General features: G+C 45.1%; 1 protein-coding gene across 3 annotated transcripts in view; it reads right to left on the minus strand.

Moving 5' to 3' along the window:
* MTHFD1L (methylenetetrahydrofolate dehydrogenase (NADP+ dependent) 1 like) overlaps nt 1-21,785 on the minus strand; it is a 248,969-nt gene that overhangs the window by 201,166 nt on the left and 26,018 nt on the right. For all 3 annotated transcript variants that reach the window (XM_034765426.1, XM_034765425.1, XM_034765427.1), the window contains exons 8-10: nt 17,450-17,561; nt 4,143-4,231; nt 843-940 (exon numbers count right to left, since the gene is read on the minus strand). In XM_034765426.1, coding sequence (XP_034621317.1) covers nt 843-940; nt 4,143-4,231; nt 17,450-17,561 — 299 coding nt within the window. The remainder of the gene's footprint in view (nt 1-842; nt 941-4,142; nt 4,232-17,449; nt 17,562-21,785) is intronic.

The raw sequence follows: 21,785 nt of genomic DNA on the forward strand, positions 1-21,785 counted from the left end.
CAACTTTTTTCTTTCTATCTGCACTCTATAAAATGCTTGTTCTTTTGGCATCTGTTTTAAGTTACAAACTGAATCTGTTTCAATTAAATTGTTAAAACAAGAGACATTTAAAGGTGAAGTGAAATGCTTTCTTTAAAAGCATGTACTAATTTTAACCTTAAATGTTAAAAATGCAATACATTCAGCAGCAGACTTATATAAATTATAAATGAATACATTTTCAAAGACTCTATTTGCCATACCCTGGGTTCAAGCCCTCGGGTTTCTCTCACACGTGAGTGCACACCCACCCACACAGCTTTATACTAATAGCGAAGCAGAGAGCTACATTCCTCCTGCTGTCAGCAGTTGCTGCAATGTAAACATGCATCCCTGAAGGCCTGAACATAGGCAAATAAATGAAAGAGGAACTAATAGAAAAGAATTTGGTTATACAAAAGAATGTATTTGTAACTCTTTAAGTCTGCAAACATATTTTTGGGCCCTGATTCAGGAAAACATTGCTAAACAGAAAAGCACTTATGCATGAGCTCAGGTGCCTTTGAAGTCACTGGGACTTACATGCATGCTTAAAGTTAAGCATGTCCTCATGTACTTTGCGGAATTGGGGGTCCCACTGATTTGGGAACTATTTCAGTTCACCTTTCAGTTTTAGAATTCATAAACTGGTTGCCACTTATAAAAAATAACTAACACTAAATATTAGGATATTTAGTGACACAATAACAGAAGCAGCAAATAAGCAGAATAGATGCTTTTGTATACTAGGCAAACATATTTAAAGAGACATAATTAGATTCAGTTTAATGTTTAAACCACTTGCCCAAAGCTCATCTTATTACCTGGGCACTGGGGAGAGGGGCTGAAGTTTCAAGCAATGGAGGTTCCACTTCCTGTATTGCTGAGACTGGATCCATCTCTCGCTGGTTTTTACCATGTTCTTTCACAGAGAAAAGAAAAACACTGTATGACAGTTGCATTATAAATGTTCAACAGTTTGATTTCAATTAGATAGAGCCGAAACATATGATTTCATAACTGTTAAAATAATCTCTATGCAAAGGATTGTAACAAGCATACCTACAACATAAAGATCTTCCAATTCCATGTATTTAGGAATAAAGAAAAAAACTCTTACTGCATTGTTTACCCAAGATTTCAAGGAAGGGCAGGGTCATTCAGCACAGATGGCATTAAAATCTCTGGTATTCTTCCTCCAGGCCAGAATTTTACTATTCTCTCTCTCTCAAAAAAAGTGATTCTCCCACTCTCTTTAAATTACAAAAGAAGCGTCAACTGTTTAGTGACTCTTCCTCTTGTTCTCTTGGATCCTCAGTGCTGGTTTGTTCCATCTCAAAAGGGTAAGCAAATGGATTAACCCTTGAAATTTCCTTTTAAGCCCCATCAGTTAATAGACACATACTATACAACTAAAAACTGGTTGCTTCCCTCCACTGTGACATCAGACATTATCATTGACCTTCAACATACAGTACCCTCCTACAAGCTGGTCAACATAACAGACAGCCCTAACCAGCTAATTAAAGGAACTGGCGCTGTTAGCAGGAGGTAACTGGCGCTGAAGGAGCAAGCTGGGGCTTGTGCATCAAAGCAGATGGCATCATAAAAAGAGAAGTCACCAGGACTGTCCCTCTCTAGCATTATTTACTCCTTTGGGCCTTGCAGCCTGCCGCCTTCTTTAAATGTTGCTCCTCAAAGGTTCATGTGGCAAAGGTGAGAAAACCCAACCCTGACCCAGCTGAGCTACTGAGAATTATGAGCGATGGGAGAGCTGATGCAGGATGTGTGTGTTTTTAAATGAACAAATTTAATTTGGGGTATTATACTTTTTAAAAATCCCAAATGAACAAAACTAATATCAACTAAACATGGGGGGCAAAAGTAGTAAAATGTATTGCCTCTTAGAGGAAAATAGTTCCCTTGGTTGCTGCTTGTTTCCCAAGGCTTTGGCCAACATATAGCAATCATCTGAAGTGATATTTCCCTTCAGAGCAATATTTTACAGTTACTGCCCTTGCAGCTCGTCAACAGTTGCATTTCATTGTATAGCAATCCAGAGTGTTACCAAGAGAAATACCTGGAGCTCCAACAGAACCTATCAGCCCAGGATCTCCAAGTGCTTTACAAATTCTCACAACACCTTTGTGAGTTCAATTTTACACATGGGTAAACTGAGAGACAGAGCACTTAAGTGACTAGCCAAAAACTCCGTTCTACCATGGCACCACAATAGAAAATGAGGAATTGTGACTTCCACTCACCTTCTCTAATGAAGAGGATCCCTCTTCCTCCCACATCTACGCATCAAATGCCCATGCAGTTCTCAGTGAAAACATTGCAATATGTGGGATGCATGCTATGACCACTACTGTTTTCCTGTGTGTGTTTTACTATTTTACTCTTTTGTATTTTTCTTCTCTCCTTTTGTTTCCCCTTCTCACCTCTGCATTTTTCTTTCTTTCTCCTAATCTGACTCACTCTTTTCTGCTTCATTTATTCAACTCTTAGCAGCAGCAGAGAGAGGCACTGCATTCAAGCACGGAAAGGCCTTAAATAGCACAACTACATGAAAGGGACTTGTCTTCACTGGCACTTTACAGCGCTGCAACTTTCCCGCTCAGGGGTGTGAAAAAATACTCCCCTGAGCACAGCTAGTTTCAGCGCTGTAAAGCACCGTGTAGACAGTGCACCAGCGCTGGGAGCCGTGGAGGTGGTTTTTTTATAGCTCTCTCCCAGCGCTGGTGCCGCAACTACACAGCTACGTTAAAGCGTTGCCGCGGCAGCGCTTTAACATTGCTAGTGAAGACATCCCCTTGGACTGCATACTCAAAACTACTTTTATATTACAGCCTTATATGAGAACAAAGCATCTATGCATTTGAATGCAGTAATTCTCCTTACTCTGTTTTCATCACCACCAATGTGGATGTGGTGGTAATAAAGCAAGGAAAAAACTTTTTCAGACCTCTGCTCTACTGATCACGGAAGTTGTGAGCATGGCAGGGAACCTATATGCAGCAGGCTGGTTAGTATGCATAGTAGGACCATAAGTACATAAGCATAATTCTGTATTATAACAGTAGGTAACAAGAGTACTCAGATTATTCTGCTACACATGATAAACATTCATTTAATTTCTGAAACGGCTGTGCGCTAACATTATGTTGTGCCAATGTAACCCAACAGCCCTTCTTTCAAGTAAATACAAAACATATTACTACTTCAATGGAAGCTCCATATAAGAAGAAATCCAAAGAAAAGCATTTGATCAATCATCAGCACATTTTAGAGACATTGACAAATTAATCAAAGCAAGCTTTAACCAACACCAAACTATTTTAACATGACTGTGATGACAAACAAAATCCAAAAACATTGAAGTTAAAGTGTGTGCTCAGTCTTTAAACTTGCTTGACTGTGAAATAAAATGAGGCAAAAATACTTGAGATTCAGACAGATTAGTTTTCCTGGCTATACACTTACATAGCACTTCTCAAACATTATTAACTCTTCATAAAACTATTGGGTTGCAGGCAGCCCTAAGTATAATTCCCTCACCATCACTGTGTGTAACTTGTTTTTATAGATCAATCTACAAATCTCTTTATCAAGCTTTGTTACAGTTGTTATTGTATTTTGATTGTAGTTCCTCGTTTACCTTTATATTGATAAACAAAACAGGAATAAATGGCCCAAAATTACCATTTCATTGATTATATTGATGGGATATAATCAATGAAATGGTAATTTTGGGCCATTCATTCCTGTTTTGTTTAGGAGGGGGAGGGATAGCTCAGTGGTTTGAGCATTGGCCTGCTAAACCCAGGGTTGTGAGTTCAATCCTTGAGGGGGCCGCTTGGGGATCTGGGGCAAAATCAGTACTTGGTCCTGCTAGTGAAGGTGGGGGGCTGGACTTGATGACCTTTCAAGGTCCCTTCCAGTTCTAGGAGAAGGGATATCTCCATTAATTTATTATTTATTATTATTAAGGCAACTGCAGGTCATAATTTCTCCTCTTTTTAAATTTGCCAGACTTGTCCAATTGCAGCTGTAAGTGCATAGCCTGTGAACTCTAGAGCCCAGTAAACACTGAGTTTTACACAGTTTTGGGTCATACTAACCTGCATCCGCATTGCTATTGTCAGAGGACCTATAGCCTCTATAGCAGACTGGTTACTGTACTTTACATCTTGACCATAACCATGTTCCCCTGTAAAAGAAAACATTGCACCAATGAGTCACGAGACCTTTGAGAGTAGAAATGAGCAGAAATATGTTGGAGAGACATCTTCATAAAAAAAAAAAAATTTGCAGTCTGAATGTTTATTCCAAATTTAACAACCTCACTACCGAACTACCACTGTCTCCTTAATATTAAACAGACAGCAGCTGGAAGAGTGCTGTGGGAGTGTATATATATTAGATATCCAAAGAAAACCAGTTTCAGCTCACAAAAATGTGCCATTTATGCAAAAAGCTACAGAATGTGTTAGGATTTGGAAAATTACATATATTTGAAACAATCCATTGGACAAATAGGGAAAAGATTTTTAGTCTGCTTTTCCCTGTGCATATTACTTTGAGAGGGTAATGAAATTAAGAAATATATGCATATGATCATAAAAAAATACTACCATTAGACAATCAGATTTATAATCTGGACTCAGAATAGACAAAGTTTTCAGGCATTAATGAGTAGCAAGTTTCCTTCACCAATATTACTTTTAATGCAGACTTTCTGCACAGTCAACCCAATGGCTACAGCTGGCTTCCTGTAGGACAATGCCTTTCAGTGGTCATGAATTAGATTAGATGTCAATGTATTATTTTGTCACTGTTCCCATTATCCTTGTTTGGTTGTTTGTTTTTTCAACCCACTTGTTGCTTCTTGTCTAATATCTAGCCAGTGGTTTCTTCAGGGTAAGACCCATCTTTCAATCTAAACTTTAGCTAGCACAATGGGGCCCTGATCTTGAATGCAGACTCTAGGCATTACAATAATAACAGTGCATTTGCTCCATTAACCTTATACCTCAGGGAACCAGAGCTCAAACCCTGACCCAGTCAGGTTGTCTCTTTCTAATCCCCCTCTGTGCACATCATAAAAACAACCACACAATTTGGCACAATTCTCACTCTTAAAAAGTCTCAGAACTAGAACATCAGGGACATTGTGGGTCAGAATTAAAGGCATGCTGACATAAGTGTGTGGAGAAATTTGCACACCAACTGCCCACACAATGCTTGACTCTAGCCAGTGCTATTATTCACCATGTCCTGCCTACTTAGTCTCTCAGCGACTTCAGTGTTCTAAAAGACCTTGTTTACATACACATTTAGCCTAATTCAATGAATCTTCTAACACTTTCTCAAATGCTACCGCATCAAGCACCTTTACCTTAGTGACAAAGCTAACTAAATAATAGAGATTATATTCCTAACACTAAACACACAGTAAAAACCATTAAAAGACCTTCCGTTTGTGTTAACACTTATTGTTTTAAACCAGATCTTATGCTGTTTTACAATTTTAGACTAGAATCCTGTGCAATTTACTGGAAGTTATAACAGTGTCAGTCATAAATTGACTACGGTTGCATTGAGACCATTCTGGGATTTTTGCCAGAACAACAAATGAAGTAGGAGGGATGAAGTTAAAGTCCCCTCTCTTTCAGACATCTGTGCTTTACAGAAACATTTCAAGTTTTTATTTGATTTGGCTTAATATGCCTTCTTTATCAATGCAGAGATTAGCATGTGTATAAATTAGACTTGGAGATTTCCCTTCAACAGCATTCGCTCAGCCTGCATGTACTTAAAACACAAAGTCAGACTAATCTGGCTTTTGCATGGAACTAGAAGTTAGAGAGGTAGAATTCACACACACTAAGGCAGGCCTTGGCTACACTGGCGCTGTACAGCGCTGCAGCTTGCTGCGCTCAGGGGTGTGAAAACGCCCCCCCCCGAGCGCAGCGCTGTAAAGCACCAGTGTGATCGGAGCCTGCAGCGCTGCACGCTCACTCACAGCGCTGCAAGCTACTCCCCTCGGAGAGGTGGAGCACATACAGCGCTGCGAGAGCTCTCTCGCAGCGCTGGCGGTGCGACTACACCCATGCTTCACAGCGCTGTAGCCAAGGCCAAAGGGGGAAAAGTGTGGTGTTGCAACATCTCAACTTATGGCAGATATTCCAACTGATGGGCTAGAATAGCTGCCCTTGTCTCTCCACACCTCCTATACAGGAGTTTTGGTCCATTAGTTCAGTATAAATGTACATCCTCTTCCATCCTGCCCCAAGGTCTCCTCCAGACCTACCTATTTGTACACCAAGGTGCAGAGGTGTTGGAGCTGCTGCCTCATTCAGACTCTGCCTGTGTCCCCAGGCAGTCTCACTGCAGGGTTTAAGTGGTGCAGAGGGACTTGCTAGTTCCTTTCCAACTGGGTGAGTTTCACAACTACATACATATGTATTTAGGCTGGGATTTTCAAAGATTAGCAAGATCCCATAGAAGAGGCTATTATTATTATTGAAGTAATACCATAGGAATTAGTACAGATAAGCAGGATGCCATATTAATGGAAATTGCTTTTTAAAAACATTTTAAATGAAGAGCATGCCAAACCTCAGATTATATAAAATAAAAGCTGCATCCAAGAAAATTCCATCACCCAAAGTGAATGCTTCAGATCCATCTAGTTTATGTCATCAGAACCACACAAGAAAATTATGTCCTCACAGTTTCTTGGTATTTATCTTTTATTCTGGGAAACAAAATATTCATGTGTGTGAGGGTGGTTCTGTATTTACATACATGAGATAAAAATGTAGCCACCACCATGCAGAAATAATAGTCAATTCATGGTTGTTGCTTCAGGCTGCATTTCACTGCTTCTCAAATGTTAAAAATAGGATATTTTTAAAGTGTGAAAAAAAACTAAAAACTTTTTAAGCACATCTATTAATAAGATTCCAATATGGATTTAAAGTAAAAAATCAAATATAAGATTGTGACTTCACTGATGTCACAATCATCTAACAATAATAGGCTTTTAAATAACTTGCAGTTCAGCTAAGTGAATTCTTCCTGTCCAACACAGACAAATGTTTTTTATGTATATGTTCTCTACACAGTTCAACAAACATTGAATAAAAAAATAGGTAAAATGTGTTTCTGTTTTCTTCCAGCGTTTCTCCTGCGAAACACACACAGGAAGACAGATGGATATTTGTAGATGGTTTATATAAAACACATTTTCTTTTTAAAATCCAGTGTTGTCTCTCAAAAAATGTCATAGGTATGCATGTATCTAGGGCCTCAATATTGCAGCTGGATATATGCAGAGACACATACGTGCTCATGCAGAGTCTGACTGAAATCAATGCACTCTACATATCTATCTTAGGTACTTATAAGGACTACGTTGCCGTCTCTGAGCACCTCACAATCTCTTATGTATTGATCCTCACAATATTCCTATGTTTCAGAGTAGCAGCCGTATTAGTCTGTATCCGCAAAAAGAACAGGAGTACTTGTGGCACCTGAGGCCTGGTCTACACTAGGCGTTTATGTCGAAGTTAGCGCCGTTACATCGAATTAACCCTGCACCCGTCCACACCGCGAAGGTATTTAGTTCGACATAGAGGTCTCTTTAATTCGACTTCTGTACTCCTCCCCGACGAGGGGAGTAGCGCTAAATTCGACATGGCCATGTCGAATTAGGCTAGGTGTGGATGGAAATCGACGCTAATAGCTCCAGGAGCTATCCCACAGTGCACCACTCTGTTGACGCTCTGGACAGCAGTAAGAGCTCGGATGTTCTGAACTGCCACACAGGAAAAGCCCCGGGAAAATTTGAATTTGAATTCCTTTTCCTGTCTGGCCAGTTTGAATCTCATTTCCTGTCTGGACATCGTGGCGAGCTCAGCAGCACTGGCAACGATGCAGAGCTCTCCAGCACTGATGGCAGTGCAATCTCAGAATAGAAAGAGGGCCCCAGCATGGACTGATCGGGAAGTCTTGGATCTCATCGCTGTGTGGGGCGATGAGTCCGTGCTTTCCGAGCTGCGATCCAAAAGACGGAATGCAAAGATCTATGAGAAGATCTCTAAAGACATGGCAGAGAGAGGATACAGCCGGGATGTAACGCAGTGCCGCGTGAAAATCAAGGAGCTGAGGCAAGGCTACCAGAAGACCAAAGAGGCAAACGGACGCTCCGGATCCCATCCCCAGACATCCCGTTTCTACGAGGCACTGCATTCCATCCTCGGTGCGGCCGCCACCACTACCCCACCACTGACTGTGGACTCTGAGGATGGGATAGTGTCCACGGCCGGATCCTCGGACATGTTAGCGGACGGGGAAGATGAGGAAGGAGATGAGGAGGACGAGGCAGTCGACAGCGCTCACAACGCTGATTTCCCCGACAGCCAGGATCTCTTCATCACCCTTACAGAGATCCCCTACCAACCCTCCCCAGCCGTTACCCCGGACACAGAATCTGGTGAAGGATCATCCAGTAAGTGTTGTAAACATCTAAACATTTATTTGTAACAGAACATGATTATTAACAATTTAAAAAATGGGTTTCTCATGATTAGTTTGATTAACTTAACGGTTCAGTCATGGGCAGTGCAACTATTTGAAAAAAATCTAGCAATGTCCGGTTTTGCATGATTGTCCTGCCCAAGCCGCTCTACTGTTTAGTCCCTGCTACTGCAGCTACAGTAAGATGCGGTCTATATGTCCGGGGATGGAGCAGAAATCCTCCTGGGACATCTCAAGGAAGCTCTCCTGCAGGTAATTTGAAATCCGCTGCATTAGGTTCTTGGGGAGAGCGGCCTTATTGGGTCCTCCGTAGTAGGACACGTTGCCGCGCCACGAGACTAGCAAGTACTCCGGAATCATTGCTTGGCACAGCATGGCGGCATACGGCCCTGGTCTTTGAAGGCTTTCCTGGAGCATTCTCTGTCTGTCGCTCTCAGAGATCCTCATGAGGGTGATGTCGCTCATGATGACCTGCTTTGAATGAGGTAGGGGAATGTTAGTGTTGGGACTGCTTTACCGTTCCTTTACAGAACTGTAACCGCTGGTTTGCAGCCACGCGGTGGAGGCGGGAGAGGGTCAGCCGAAAGGGATCGTTCCCGGGGACAGCCGCGAGGGTGTGGGACAGGAGCAGACTTCCTGCTTGCCGGATTGCTGGCAGCAGGGACCGACATTGATTTCAATGTGAAATGAGGCCATTGCTAATATTAAAGTTTTAAGCTGCCACGAATCTACGGCTTACCATGTCTGCGTGCAAGAGCAATTCCGTTGTCCTGACAGGGTTCTCGAAAGTGCTCTGCAAAACCCCAGACACTGAATGCGAAGGCCGAGAATTCGACCTTGTGCTGAGTGCGCATGTGATAGGTGCTGTGCATGGTCCTGTTCACAGAGAAAGACTATGTTTTTTGTTCACAACTACATTTATCTTTCTGAGGAATTCACTCCCTTTTTCCCATTCCCACAGCCCCATCTGCGACTGTCTCACAACCTAGCCTGTCATCACACTCCCAGAGGCTAGGGAGGATTAGGCATAAGAAGAAGAGGACACGGGAGGACATGTTCTCAGAGCTTATAGCCTGCTCCCGAGCCCAGGCAGCACAGCAGACCCAGTGGCGGGAGAACTTGTCCCAAATGCACCAAGCCAACATGGATCGGGAGGAGAGGTGGCGTCAGGAAGACCAGCAGGCGACTCAAACCCTGCTTGGACTACTGAGGGAGCAAACGGACACGCTCCGGCGCCTTGTGGATGTTCTGCAGGAACGGAGGCAGGAGGACAGAGCCCCGCTGCAGTCCATCTCTAACCGCCCTCCCCCGCCACCAAGTCCCATACTCCCTTCACCCAAAGTGCACAGAAGGAGAGGCGGCAGAGTCCCTGCTAACTCTCACTCCACCCCTGCAGAGAGCTCGAGCAGCAGAAGGCTCTCATTCCCCAAAGTTTGACAAGTTCTTTCCTTCCCGCCTGACACAAGCCCCCGTCCAAGTTTCACTTCCCAGTCCCATGTGTAGTTGATAATAAAAAATATGTTTCTGTTAACTACTGTTTCCATCATGTTCTTTTGGAGGGGGGGGGGAAAGGGGGTTGGTAATTGGACAGGACAGTCACCTTTGGCAGGGTACATAGTCGGGGGCAGGCACAGCAGCAGGGCACATACATAGTGCAGTGATGCAGTGACTACTTACCCTGGTTAGTCTGGGAGGTTCTTTTCATGTTATGTGGTGGGGGGTGGGTTGCTCTGTGACTTTGTGTCAGGGGAGGGCAGTTAGAGATCTTAAGCGGCGGTCCTTAGGCAGGATCACAGAGCCACACAGCAGGGGATCTGTAACCGTCCCCCCCCTGCCACAAACTCACATAGACCCCCCATACACACAGTCCGTATCAGGAGGGGTGACAGGCTCCGTTGAAAGAACCATCCCACCGCAGCGGAGCCTGTCAGTCCTTGAGTTTAGAAGCTGCATTCGCGCGACTACACTACACCCGCTCCGCACCACAGTCTGCGTCCCAGTTTTAAAAAATTCCCGCGAAAACAGTATTAAAGAAAACGGTGTGCTTTAACAAAGTAGAACTATTTTTATTTTGAAACGTGTGTTGGAAGTGGGGTGAAGGCTTCTCTGTACACAAAATTAGAAAGTCACAGGTTACCCTGCTCACTCAGGAACTTTGCTTTCAAAGCCTCCCAGATGCACAGCGCTTCCCGCTGGTCTCTTCTAATCGCCCGGCTGTCTGGCTGTGAGTAATCAGCAGCCAGGCTAATTTCCTCAACCTCCCACCCCGCCATAAAGGTCTCCCCCTTGCTCTCACAGAGATTGTGGAGCACACAGCAAGCTGCTATAACAATGGGGATATTGGTTTCGCTGAGATCACAGCGAGTCATCAAGCTTCTCCATCTCCCCTTGAGACGGCCAAAAGCACACTCCACCACCATTCTGCACTTGCTCAGCCGGTAGTTGAAGAGTTCTTTTTCAGTGTCCAGGGCACCTGTATAGGGCTTCATGAGCCAGGGCATTAGCGGGTAGGCTGGGTCCCCGAGGATGACTATAGGCATCTCCACATCCCCAACAGTTATTTTGTGGTCCGGGAAGTAAATACCTTGTTGCAGCCGTCTAAACAGACCAGAGTTCCTGAAAACACGAGCGTCATGAACCTTGCCCGGCCATCCGACATTGATGTTGGTAAAACGTCCCCTGTGGTCCACCAGTGCTTGCAGCACCATGGAAAAGTAGCCCTTTCTGTTAATGTACTGGCTGGCCTGGTGGTCCGGTGCCAGGATAGGGATGTGAGTTCCATCTATGGCCCCACCGCAGTTTGGGAATCCCATCGCTGCGAAGCCATCTATGATCGCCTCCAAGTTTCCCAGGGTCACTACCTTTGGCAGCAGTACATCAACGATTGCCTTGGCTACTTGCATCACAACAACCCCCACGGTAGATTTGCCCACCCCAAACTGGCTCGCGACTGACCGGTAGCTGTCAGGCGTTGCAAGCTTCCAGAGGGCTATGGCCACTCGCTTCTGGACAGTCAGGGCTGCTCGCATCCGGGTGTCATTGCGCTTCAGGGCAGGGGACAGCAACTCACAAAGTTCAAGGAAAGTTCCCTTCCGCATGCGGAAGTTTCGCAGCCACTGTGATTCATCCCAGACCTGCAGCACTATGCGGTCCCACCACTCAGTGCTTGTTTCCCGTGCCCAGAATCGCCGTTTCACAGCATCAACATGACCCATTGCCACCGTGATGTCCTCGGCGCTGGGTCCCCTGCTTTCTGAGAGGTCTGTGCTACTCTCAGACTTCAGGCCATCACCGCGTTGACGTAGCCTCCTCGCCTGACTTTTCTGCATCTGCCTCAGGGCAACCTGTATGATAAGCTGCGAGGCGTTGAGAGCGGCCACAATTGCAGCGATGGTTGCAGCGGGCTCCATGCTCACAGTGCTGTGGCGTCCGCGCTGTCAATGACTGGAAAAGTGCGCGAAATGATTTCCCGCCGGCGCTTTCAGGGAGGGAGGGAGGGCGGGAGTGATGGACGGATGACGACAGTTACCCAAAAGCACCCTGGCCCCTTTTTTTTTTACCCAGAAGGCATTTGCGGCTCCACCCAGAATTCCAATGGGCGGCGGGGACTCCGGGAACTGTGGGATAGCTGCCCTCAGTGCACCGCTTCCAATGTCGACGCTTTCCCCGTTAGTGTGGACTCACAAAGTCGAATTACTGTCCTTAGTGTGGACACACACGTTCGACTTTGCAATATCGATTCCAAATATTCGATTTAAGTAAAATCGAACTACTCTCGTAGTGTAGACAAGGCCTTAGAGACTAAGGAAAGAACTATTATCCTATTAGGTACCATTGTGGAATTGAAGCACAAGACTAAGGGTAGGGTTGCCAAGTGTCCGGTTTTTGACTGGAATGTGCAGTCGAAAAGGGACACTGGCGGCTCCAGTCAGCAGTGCTGACCAGACCGCTAAAAGTCCAGTGGGCGATGCAGCAAGGCTAAGACAGGCTCCCTGCCTGCCCTGGCTCCACGCAGCTCCCAGAAGCGTCCAGCATGTCCAGGCACAGAGGCGGTCACAGGGGCTTGTAGCGGGGCGGCCTGGCTTCCAGGTGCCCCAGGAAGCGATGAGCCAGAAAAGCCGCCAGAGTGGGCGGAGCCACCGCGGCCTGTCCCCGCCCCCCGGAAGTCAAGGGGCGGGACAGGAAGTATAAAGGCCAGGCCCCAGCGCTCAGTAGCTGGCTGGCAGCGGGAGAGGACAGACGCTAGTGCCCGAGCTCCCGCGGACCTAAGCCTGCCGAGAGCCCGGTATCCCGAGGAGGACTGGCCGAGCCTGCCGAGAGCCCGGTATCCCGAGGAGGACTGGCCGAGCCTGCCGAAAGCCCGGTACCCTGAGGAGGACTGGCCGAGCCTGCCGAGAGCCCGGTACCCTGAGGAGGACTGGCCGAGCCTGCCGAGAGCCCGGTACCCTGAGGAGCGGTNCGGTACCCTGAGGAGGACTGGCCGAGCCTGCCGAGAGCCCGGTACCCTGAGGAGCGGTTTGAGCTTCCCCCCGCCGAGGGCCCAGAGGGAGCGACAGACCTACCTGGTGCTCGGGGCCCGGAGGAGCCCATGATCTGTGACCCAGCAGACGGAACTCAGGAGGAGCAGGTACCCATGGAGGAGGAGATGGGAAGTGGCCCGGGGATAGCAGACCCCGAACCCATGTCAGTGTGTTGCGGTCAGGATCCCCACTGACTGCGCGGCAGACGGACTGCTGCGGATAGGGCCCCGGGCTGGAACACAGTGGAGTGGGTGGGCCTGTGTTCCCCCCTGCCACCCCGCGCCGGGTGGCAGTCTCTCCTCCTCCTTGTCCAAGGGGCCTGGGCCCCTGACTGACTATTGATTTGCTGCCCCGCCCTGACCTAGGGCCTGGGCTAACCCAAACTGACCCAGCCCCTGCTACAAGGCCTGGGCCACTGACTGACTATTGGTGTGCAGCCCCGCCCTGACCCAGGGCCGGAGCTGTTAATTGTCTGCTCAGCCCCTGCACCAAGGGCCTGAGCCCAGAACTGTTAATTGTCTGCTCAGCCCCTGCACAAAGGGCCTGAGCCCAGAACTGTTAATTGTCCGCTCAGCCCCTGCACAAAGGGCCTGAGCTCAGAACTATTAATTGTGCGCTCAGCCCCTGCATCGGGGCCTGAGCCCTGAACTATCAATTGTGTGCTTAGCCCCTGCCCAAAGGTCGGGGCCCTAACTGTTATTCGCTTTGTAGCGGGGCGGCCTGGCTTTCAGGCGCCCCAGGAAGGGACGAGCCCCACCCCGGAACTACTACAGGGCTCCACCCACTTCCCTCAACCCGAGTGCTGGCTCTGCAGCTCCCATTGGCCGGGGTTCCCACGGCCAATGGGAGCTGCAGGGGTGGCACCTGCAGGCACAGACAGGGCGCAGAGCCCCCTGACTCCTCCACCTATGAACCAGACATGCCGGACGCTTCTGGGAGCCACCTGAGGTAAGTGCTGTCTGGCCAGAGCCCGCACCTCACATGCCCTCCCACACCCCGACCCCCTGGCCCAGCCCTGAGCCCCCTCCTGGAGCCTGCACCCCACACCCCCTCCCGAACCCCAACCCCCTACCCCAGCCCTGATTCCCCTCCTGAACTCCAAACCCCTTGGCCCCAGCCCAGAGCCTCCTCCTGCACCCCAATCCCCTGCCCCAGCCCGGTGAAAGTGAGGGTGAGGGGGTAGAGTGAGCAGGCAGACAGGGCCGCAGAGAAGGGGCAAGGAAGGGGTGTTCAGTTTTGTGTTATTAGAAAGTTGGGACCCCTAAGGGCAAGTCTATAGTGCGCTGGCGTGCCGCTCACTAACTGTCCACGTGGACCCTGCAGCTGCACACTAAAAGTTCCTTGTACGCTTTGAACAGGATCTGTTTATTTAAAATTCTGGGTTTTTTTAATAGTATTGGGTTATTATATTTCCTACAATATTTTAAAACAGGATTTGCTTTCTGAAAATAGCTTGCCAGCTTTGCTATGACTTTCAATAGGACTTTGCATCTGGGTAGCTTTCACTTTCTGTTTAAAAACTGAATTAAATAAATATAGATTTCATGCCTATAATTTAGCTTTTTTAAATTAAAAAACAAACAAAGAGTGACCTGGGACCTGGGGGTTGGTTTTGTACTCACTGTGGTGGTGACCACCAATTGTTAGAATTATATGAAATAACACAGAAGGTATGTGGAAAAAACTAAAAAGCTAAGTAATTTGTTCTTGGGGAGAGTGTGAGACGACATATCTTATAATAGAAATTATTACATTGCTCTGCTGTGAACTACAGAGATTACTTTAAAAAGCCAATTGCTTTGACATCAAAAAGTGAGATCCATTTATCCCAACATATAAGTTCTAAGTTTTAATATGTGACAATTAGAAGTTTCTGGGGATGTTATTCAAATAGGTTCAACTACAATCCTGACTCAATGTCTAAAAATTCATGCACTTTTACTCCTATAGTAGCTAGCTGTTTCAGTAAAATTTCAAATATTTTTGTAGCATACCTTTGCACTAGAATTTTTTATTTTAATGTCTTGAAACTTAGGCTTGTTGGATCCAAGCTCCTATACTAAAAATAAGATGAGCTGCATGGCATAAACAAATTTATTTTCATCGTAATGCTTTGAACTCTGATCTTGGAAACATTTATGCATGTGAGTGATTTTACACATCTGAGTAGTCCCATTGAATTCAATAGAACTATTCACATTTGCAATGTTATTCACATAAGTGTTTGCAGGATAGAGTCTTAGATATCTAATTACAAACTCTTCAATATGTATCATCAAACAAATAATCTCTATGGCTTTTTTCATAAATCATTGAAGAAGAAGACTGGCCAACACTCGCTGGCATCTTTAAAAAAAATCACATCTATATCATAATCAAATTCTATTACTTCATGGATGATTACATGGTGAAGTTACTACTAAGAAAAATGACCTTTTAGTAGAATTAACTAAGTAATTAGATAATTAATTTACAGTTGGCCTGATGCCTGTTACACCAGTTTTACATCAATAGAGTTCAATAAGCCACTGATTTCAATGGAGTTACGTTGGCAGTAGGTGTAACAGAGTGGCGATACAGGCCAAGTATCTACTCCCGTGTAAACTATCCTAAGTAAAACAAATTACTTGGCATCTACTTTCTCCTTTGTAAATGAAAGTACAATGTGGGACAAATTTCTATCTATTCTTGTAGACTTTTTTATGGAAGTATGCTCTTCTGGCTGACTCATAGCTGAGTTTTGAAGTCTCTTTCCACTGAGAAAGTTTTTTCTTCCTTGTACTTCTGAACAAAACTAAACTGGATAAAGCATTAGAAAATAAGAAGTGAACAATCCTGCAGTGGAAGCAGATCTACAGGATGACCTAATTGTTTTTTACCCCTCTAATTTGTAGGAATATGTTCTACTCCTGAGGGCATTCTGCAGCAAAAAAATAAAAATTTTAAGCCAAAAGATAATTCTGCGCACAATATTGTAAAATTCTGCGAATTTTATTTGTCAAATAAATGTGTAGGCTCCAGCATGGCATTGGGGAGCACAGAGCACTAGCTACACAGAGGTGGGAGATCACTGTGCAGCTCCCGTCTGGGACACAGACTCAGCAATGAGGCTGTATCCAACCCTGACACAGCGCAAGGACCGGGCCTGCCCCAGAAACACCCCAGAGCCCGGCTCCTCCATGCCAGGTGTATGAGGTGTGAGAAGGCAGGATCCAAATGTGGAGGGGCTTAGTGTGGGGAGATCCAGGTGTGGGTTGAGAGGATTCTGTGTTGGGCAATCTGGGTGCAGGTAGCTCAGTGGGGATTCAGGTGTGGGGGGTTCTGGGCGCAGGGGGCTCTGGGTGCAACAGTAATAGAATTCTGCAGTGTCCAGATGAAGATGGTTGGGGCTTAGCGGGGAGAGGGTTTGGTTTGGCAGGGATAAAGCTCGGCGGGGGGGTCTTGTTGTGGGGGTCTCAGTGGGAGGCGGGGGACGTCCAGATGCTGGGGAAGTGGGGCTCAGTGGGGCAGGGATCCAGGTGCAGCTGGTTGGGGCTTGGTATGGTGGGGATCCAGCTGCGGGTGGCTTGTCAGGGTGGTCCAGGTGCAGGGGGAATGGGGCTCATCGGGGGTGAGTGAGGCTCGGCGGGAGGGTCTGGGTATGAGGGGGTCTGGATGCATGGGGGTTGGGTGGATGGGGGAGCATCTCCCTGTATAGTGATCCCTCCCCCTGCAGCTGAAGAGTGATAGGTGCAGGAAGCATGGGGGAGTTTGCAGAGCTTCCTATAGCCGGGGGAGAAATCTGGGGGTGGGTCTGACACAGCCCCAAATATCATGCCGGGAAGAGGAAGTCCCATTCTCCCCAGCCCAGCCAGGACTAGCCGCAGTGCCTGGCACAGGGTAGGAGCCACCAGCCGGGTCTTCCACAGTCTCACTCCCTGCCCCAGAGTGATTTACCTCTTTGCCAACTGCCCTGGGCACCCGAAACATACTGCTGGGAGGGTCTCATGACCGCTCTTGTGGTTTCCCTTTGCTTCTGCATCAGAAAGTCATTTTTCCGTGGGGAAGCAAAGAAATCTGCAGGGGACATAAATTCTGCACATGCACGCGCAGTGGCACAGAATTCCCCCAGGAATAATGTACATTCTATAATACTGATAATTAAGCTAGTAAGCTCATCAACTGTTGCATGCATGACCCCAAACTCATAATTATCAGGTACAGGAAGGATGAACTGATATACCTGCATACATACACACAATACATATAAATTTATTTTAAATGTCCTATTCTAAACATTGCAGGTCTTTTCTACCACATCTTGTACTTATCCTTGTATCCAATACACTTCTTTCAATTGGTATACAATTTTAAACTGATCTTACCTGATAAAAAGTCAGGATAACAATTGACAATGGTTGTTCCAGGTCTTATCCAACTGACTGGAATCTCTTTAGGTTTGGTACTGCCTACCACCACCACATCTGCCTGATGAAGCTAAAAACCAGACAAACAAAAATATTCTAAAATTAGGAATATGTCATGCAGTGTATATTCAGACCCAATTTATACTTATCTTCTCACAGTATCCACAAGTGAATGCAAAAGATCCAGACTACAGGCCTGATTCTTACATTACTAATGATCAGGAATAACTCAGTTGAAATCAGTATGTACATTCTGTTGTAAAGTCAGGAAAATGAGATCACAATCAGTGCCTATATCATATGCAGCTCATATCTTGAAAAATCCATTGTACTTGAAAATGCTGTGCAACAGGACATTTTTGAGGGACTTCTGTTTTGTGGAAGATGTGGGTTGAAAGAATGTGATAACATTTGATTAGAAATAAGGTCAAGAAACTAAACATTCAAAATTACTACAGTTTGTTGAACAACTATCTGAACATATCAATCATGGGCAAAACTACACACTGCTCAAAGCTGGATCTGTGACAGTGGGAAAACAAAACAAAACAAAAAAAAACCACACACTCAACTCACATTAGTTGGAAGGCAACATGAGAGCTGATCAGCTGACCTACATTCATCAATGGCTTCAAAAAAATTCCGATTAAAATCTTTTTCCCCCTTAACTCATGTTTACCAAAAGAAGCCCCTGATTTTATCTGGCTCTATGGAGTCAAGGACAATACAGAGCATGACATTGCCCTTCTAGTAACAAATAAAGGCATAAGTCAGGGGTGGCCAACCTGAGCCTGAGAAGGAGCCAGAATTTACCAATGTACATTGCCAAAGAGCCACAGTAATACATCAGCAGCCCCTCATGAGCTCCCCCCACCCCCCCGCTCCCAGCGCCCCCCACCCACCAGCAGCCCCGCTGATAAACGCCTACCTCCTCCCCTCCCGATCAGCTGTTTCGTGGCATGCAGGAGGATCTGGGGGGGAAGAGGGAGGAGCAAGGACATGGCAAGGCTCAGGGGAGGGGGTGGGAAGGGTTGGAGTGGGGGCAGGGCCTATGGCAGAGCCAGGGTTTGAGCAGTGAGCATCCCCCAGCACATTGGAAAGTTGGCACCTGTAGCTCCAGCCCCGGAGTCGGTGCCTATACAAGGAGCCACATATTAACTTCTGAAGAGCCACATCTGGCTCCGGAGCCCTGGCATAAGCTGTTGTTTCCTCCCTACTCCCTACCTCCAACAGAGCACTGTAACAGTTACAGGAATCTACATAAGATAAGGAATAATACGTACCCTAAATTATAAGAAGAGACACAGACATATACAAAGGTACACAAAATGGAAAGACAGGCCTTGCATTGCATCAAGGCTGAATGCAGAAATAGTTTCTAGCCAGTAGAGATTTTGGAAATAACTAAAGATGTGTCAATAGATGCTAAGCGTCACAAACTCTGCAAGCCTCACTACAAACTGACTTAAGCCTGGCTAGTATCCCTGCCTCTTTTTGGCCAAATCAGGTGTGATGCAATCTTAAAGAAATTCCTGCTAAGATATAACAATTAAAAATTCCATCAGAACAGCAGTTTTGGGCACTGTTCAATGGCAAGGAAGGGGGAAGGTGGATCTGGTGGAAATGGGAGAAATCTAAAAGCACTATCATCTGAACAGAGAATGGACAAAAAAAAGGGGGGGGGGGGGGGGGGTTTCTCAGGCACTGGAATAAGGCTGCAAGGCAAGGGGTGTGTGAGAGAGTTACTAACAGGACAACTGGAGGATATACCAAGCTGATTCAGACTGAAATCAATTACAGTAACTCCTTGCTTAACACTGTAGTTATGTTCATGAAAAACACTACTTTAAGCAAAACCATGTTAAGTGAGTCCAATTTCCCTATAAGAATAAAAGGGGGGGTCGGGGGGTTAGGTTTCAGGGAATTTTTTTTCGCCAGACAAAAGGCATTATATACAGTATAAGTTTTAAATAATTATAAACAAACAATTTAATACTGTACTCACCAATGATGATTGTGAAGCCTGATTGAGGCAGGGGTATAGCAGGGTTGGGGGCTTGCCCCGCTGCACCTGCCCAACACTCCTACCGGGGAGCGGGTTCAGGGTGCGGGGGCTTGCCTGCTCCCCAGCTGGAATGCCGGGCAGGGAGAATGGACAAGCCCCTGCACCCCGACCCAGTTCCCTAGCTGGAATGCCAGGCGGGCGAAGCGGGGCAAGCCAAACAACCTTATAATGGAACATTACGCATTCAACAGGCAGCCTCCTTTCTAGAGTGATCAGGGTCCCCAAGGCTTCCAGCTCAGTTTTGTATTATCATACTTAAAATCACATGTACCGGTGTCACTGTAAATTGTATTCCAGCCATACTTTTTTTTTTGTATTACTAATATTACAATTATTTTCAATGGCATTAGGAAATTTCTTACATTTATATATTGTCTCTCACCCTGTCAGATCCTAAAACTCTCAGCAACTTAAATTCATGTGAATCACTTCATGTACCACTAACTACACCCATCTTTTCTAAACACAAGTGTTGTGTAAAGCAGCAGCCATTTAACAGTGCATAGCACCACTAAACAAACAGTTAAGGCAGCAAGTGAAGAAGAATACATTTCTCTAATTAAAAGAACATGGAATTTAAGTATACAAAATACATTTATTCAAAACAGAATGTGGCCAAGTCAGAACTGGTTAACATCCACGCTTTTGAGAAATATCTTCTTTCATAAGCATAGGTAGTTTTATGATGAACATTGAAACAGCCATAGGGCATCAGACTTGTAGACATCCAGTCCAGTATCCTGTCTCTGACAGTGGCCAGTAACAGAAGCTCCATAGGAAGATATGAAAAACCTCACAGTAGATGAGGAATAATCTGCCCCCAATGAAGGTCTCACCCTAGCCCTTGGGAGTTAGCTATTGCCTCAAACCCAGAAGTACAAGGCTTCACATCCCTTCTAAAATCTTTTATCATTAGCTACTGTAACACTGGATAGTCTTGTTATTCATACAAATGCCCAAATCCTTTGAATCTTCCTAAATTAATTGGCTTCAGCGACATCCTGTAGCAATTAGTTCCACAGTCTAATCACTGACTGTATGAAAATAATTTTGTTTCATTAGGATTGAATTTGCTGCCTTTCAATCATTGGCTGTCCCCTTGTTCTTGTACTGTGAAACAGGGAGAAAAACACTCAACCTACTTTCCCTATATTATTCACTATTTTATATATTTTTATCTTGTCTCCTCTTACTCACCTATTTTCTAGGGTGAACAATTGCTATCTATTCATGAGAGAGTTTCTCTGTATCTTTAATTATTCTCGTTGCTCTCCTCAGAATCCCCACTAATTCTGCAATATCCCTTTGGAAGTGGGTTGATCAGTATTGTACTCAGTATTCCAGATGATGAACCACTGTATTATAGAAAACCATTATACTATTTTCTGTATTATCTTCTATTCTATTCATCCTAACATTTGGTTTGCTTTTTTGACTGCAGATGAAATCATAATCCAAAGAGTTATACATGCAGAAAATAGCTTATTCTTAACTTTGAACTCTATTTAGATTTGGCTTTTACAATTACCTTAGCTGAACTTAGAATGCACTTCTATTTTTTTTAAATAGTTTTGATGTATTTTTTGAGCATGTTAAAAAAAACATAAATATGATTAACTAATATTTGTTTTACAGAACTTATTTAGTATAATCCTATTTATTCAAGACATAAAAGAAAACCAGAAATTAAAAATTATCAAGGGCACCAACACAATGTTATTAGACTCTATTGCGTTTTGGTTTTAATTATTCATTCTTGCATGGAACTCTCTTGTGAGGGAAAGGAAATGAATATCCTGATCCCCAATCTTTGTGAGATATTGTTCAACACGGGAAGTCAATCTCGCATGTTAAATTTCATGCAGGATTTAGAACATGATTGCTTTCTTTGGACGAGAGAGCAAGTTGCTTTCATGAATTTGAACCTTGTTCTCGTCTCAAATACCAATCAATAGCACACCTGACCTTCATTCTAGGATATTAAGATTCACCTAATTAGAGACTCTTAGCTCATGCATGGCTACTGCTGGAATACGTATTTGTCAAATTCAATGTTGATTTAATCTGAGCTTATTTTTTGTGCACTGGAGCTGGTTTTTGGCTTTGTTTATATTGTTTGTTTTCTTAGTATTTCAAACTGCATCTCAATAATAAATGCAGGAAAATTCTGAGAAAGACACCTTCTTCTTCTGAGACTCCTCATGATCCCTCCCTTATTGGAATAGACAA

The sequence above is a fragment of the Trachemys scripta genome, chromosome 3 (assembly GCF_013100865.1).
Source record: "Trachemys scripta elegans isolate TJP31775 chromosome 3, CAS_Tse_1.0, whole genome shotgun sequence".
Taxonomy (NCBI): domain Eukaryota; kingdom Metazoa; phylum Chordata; order Testudines; family Emydidae; genus Trachemys; species Trachemys scripta.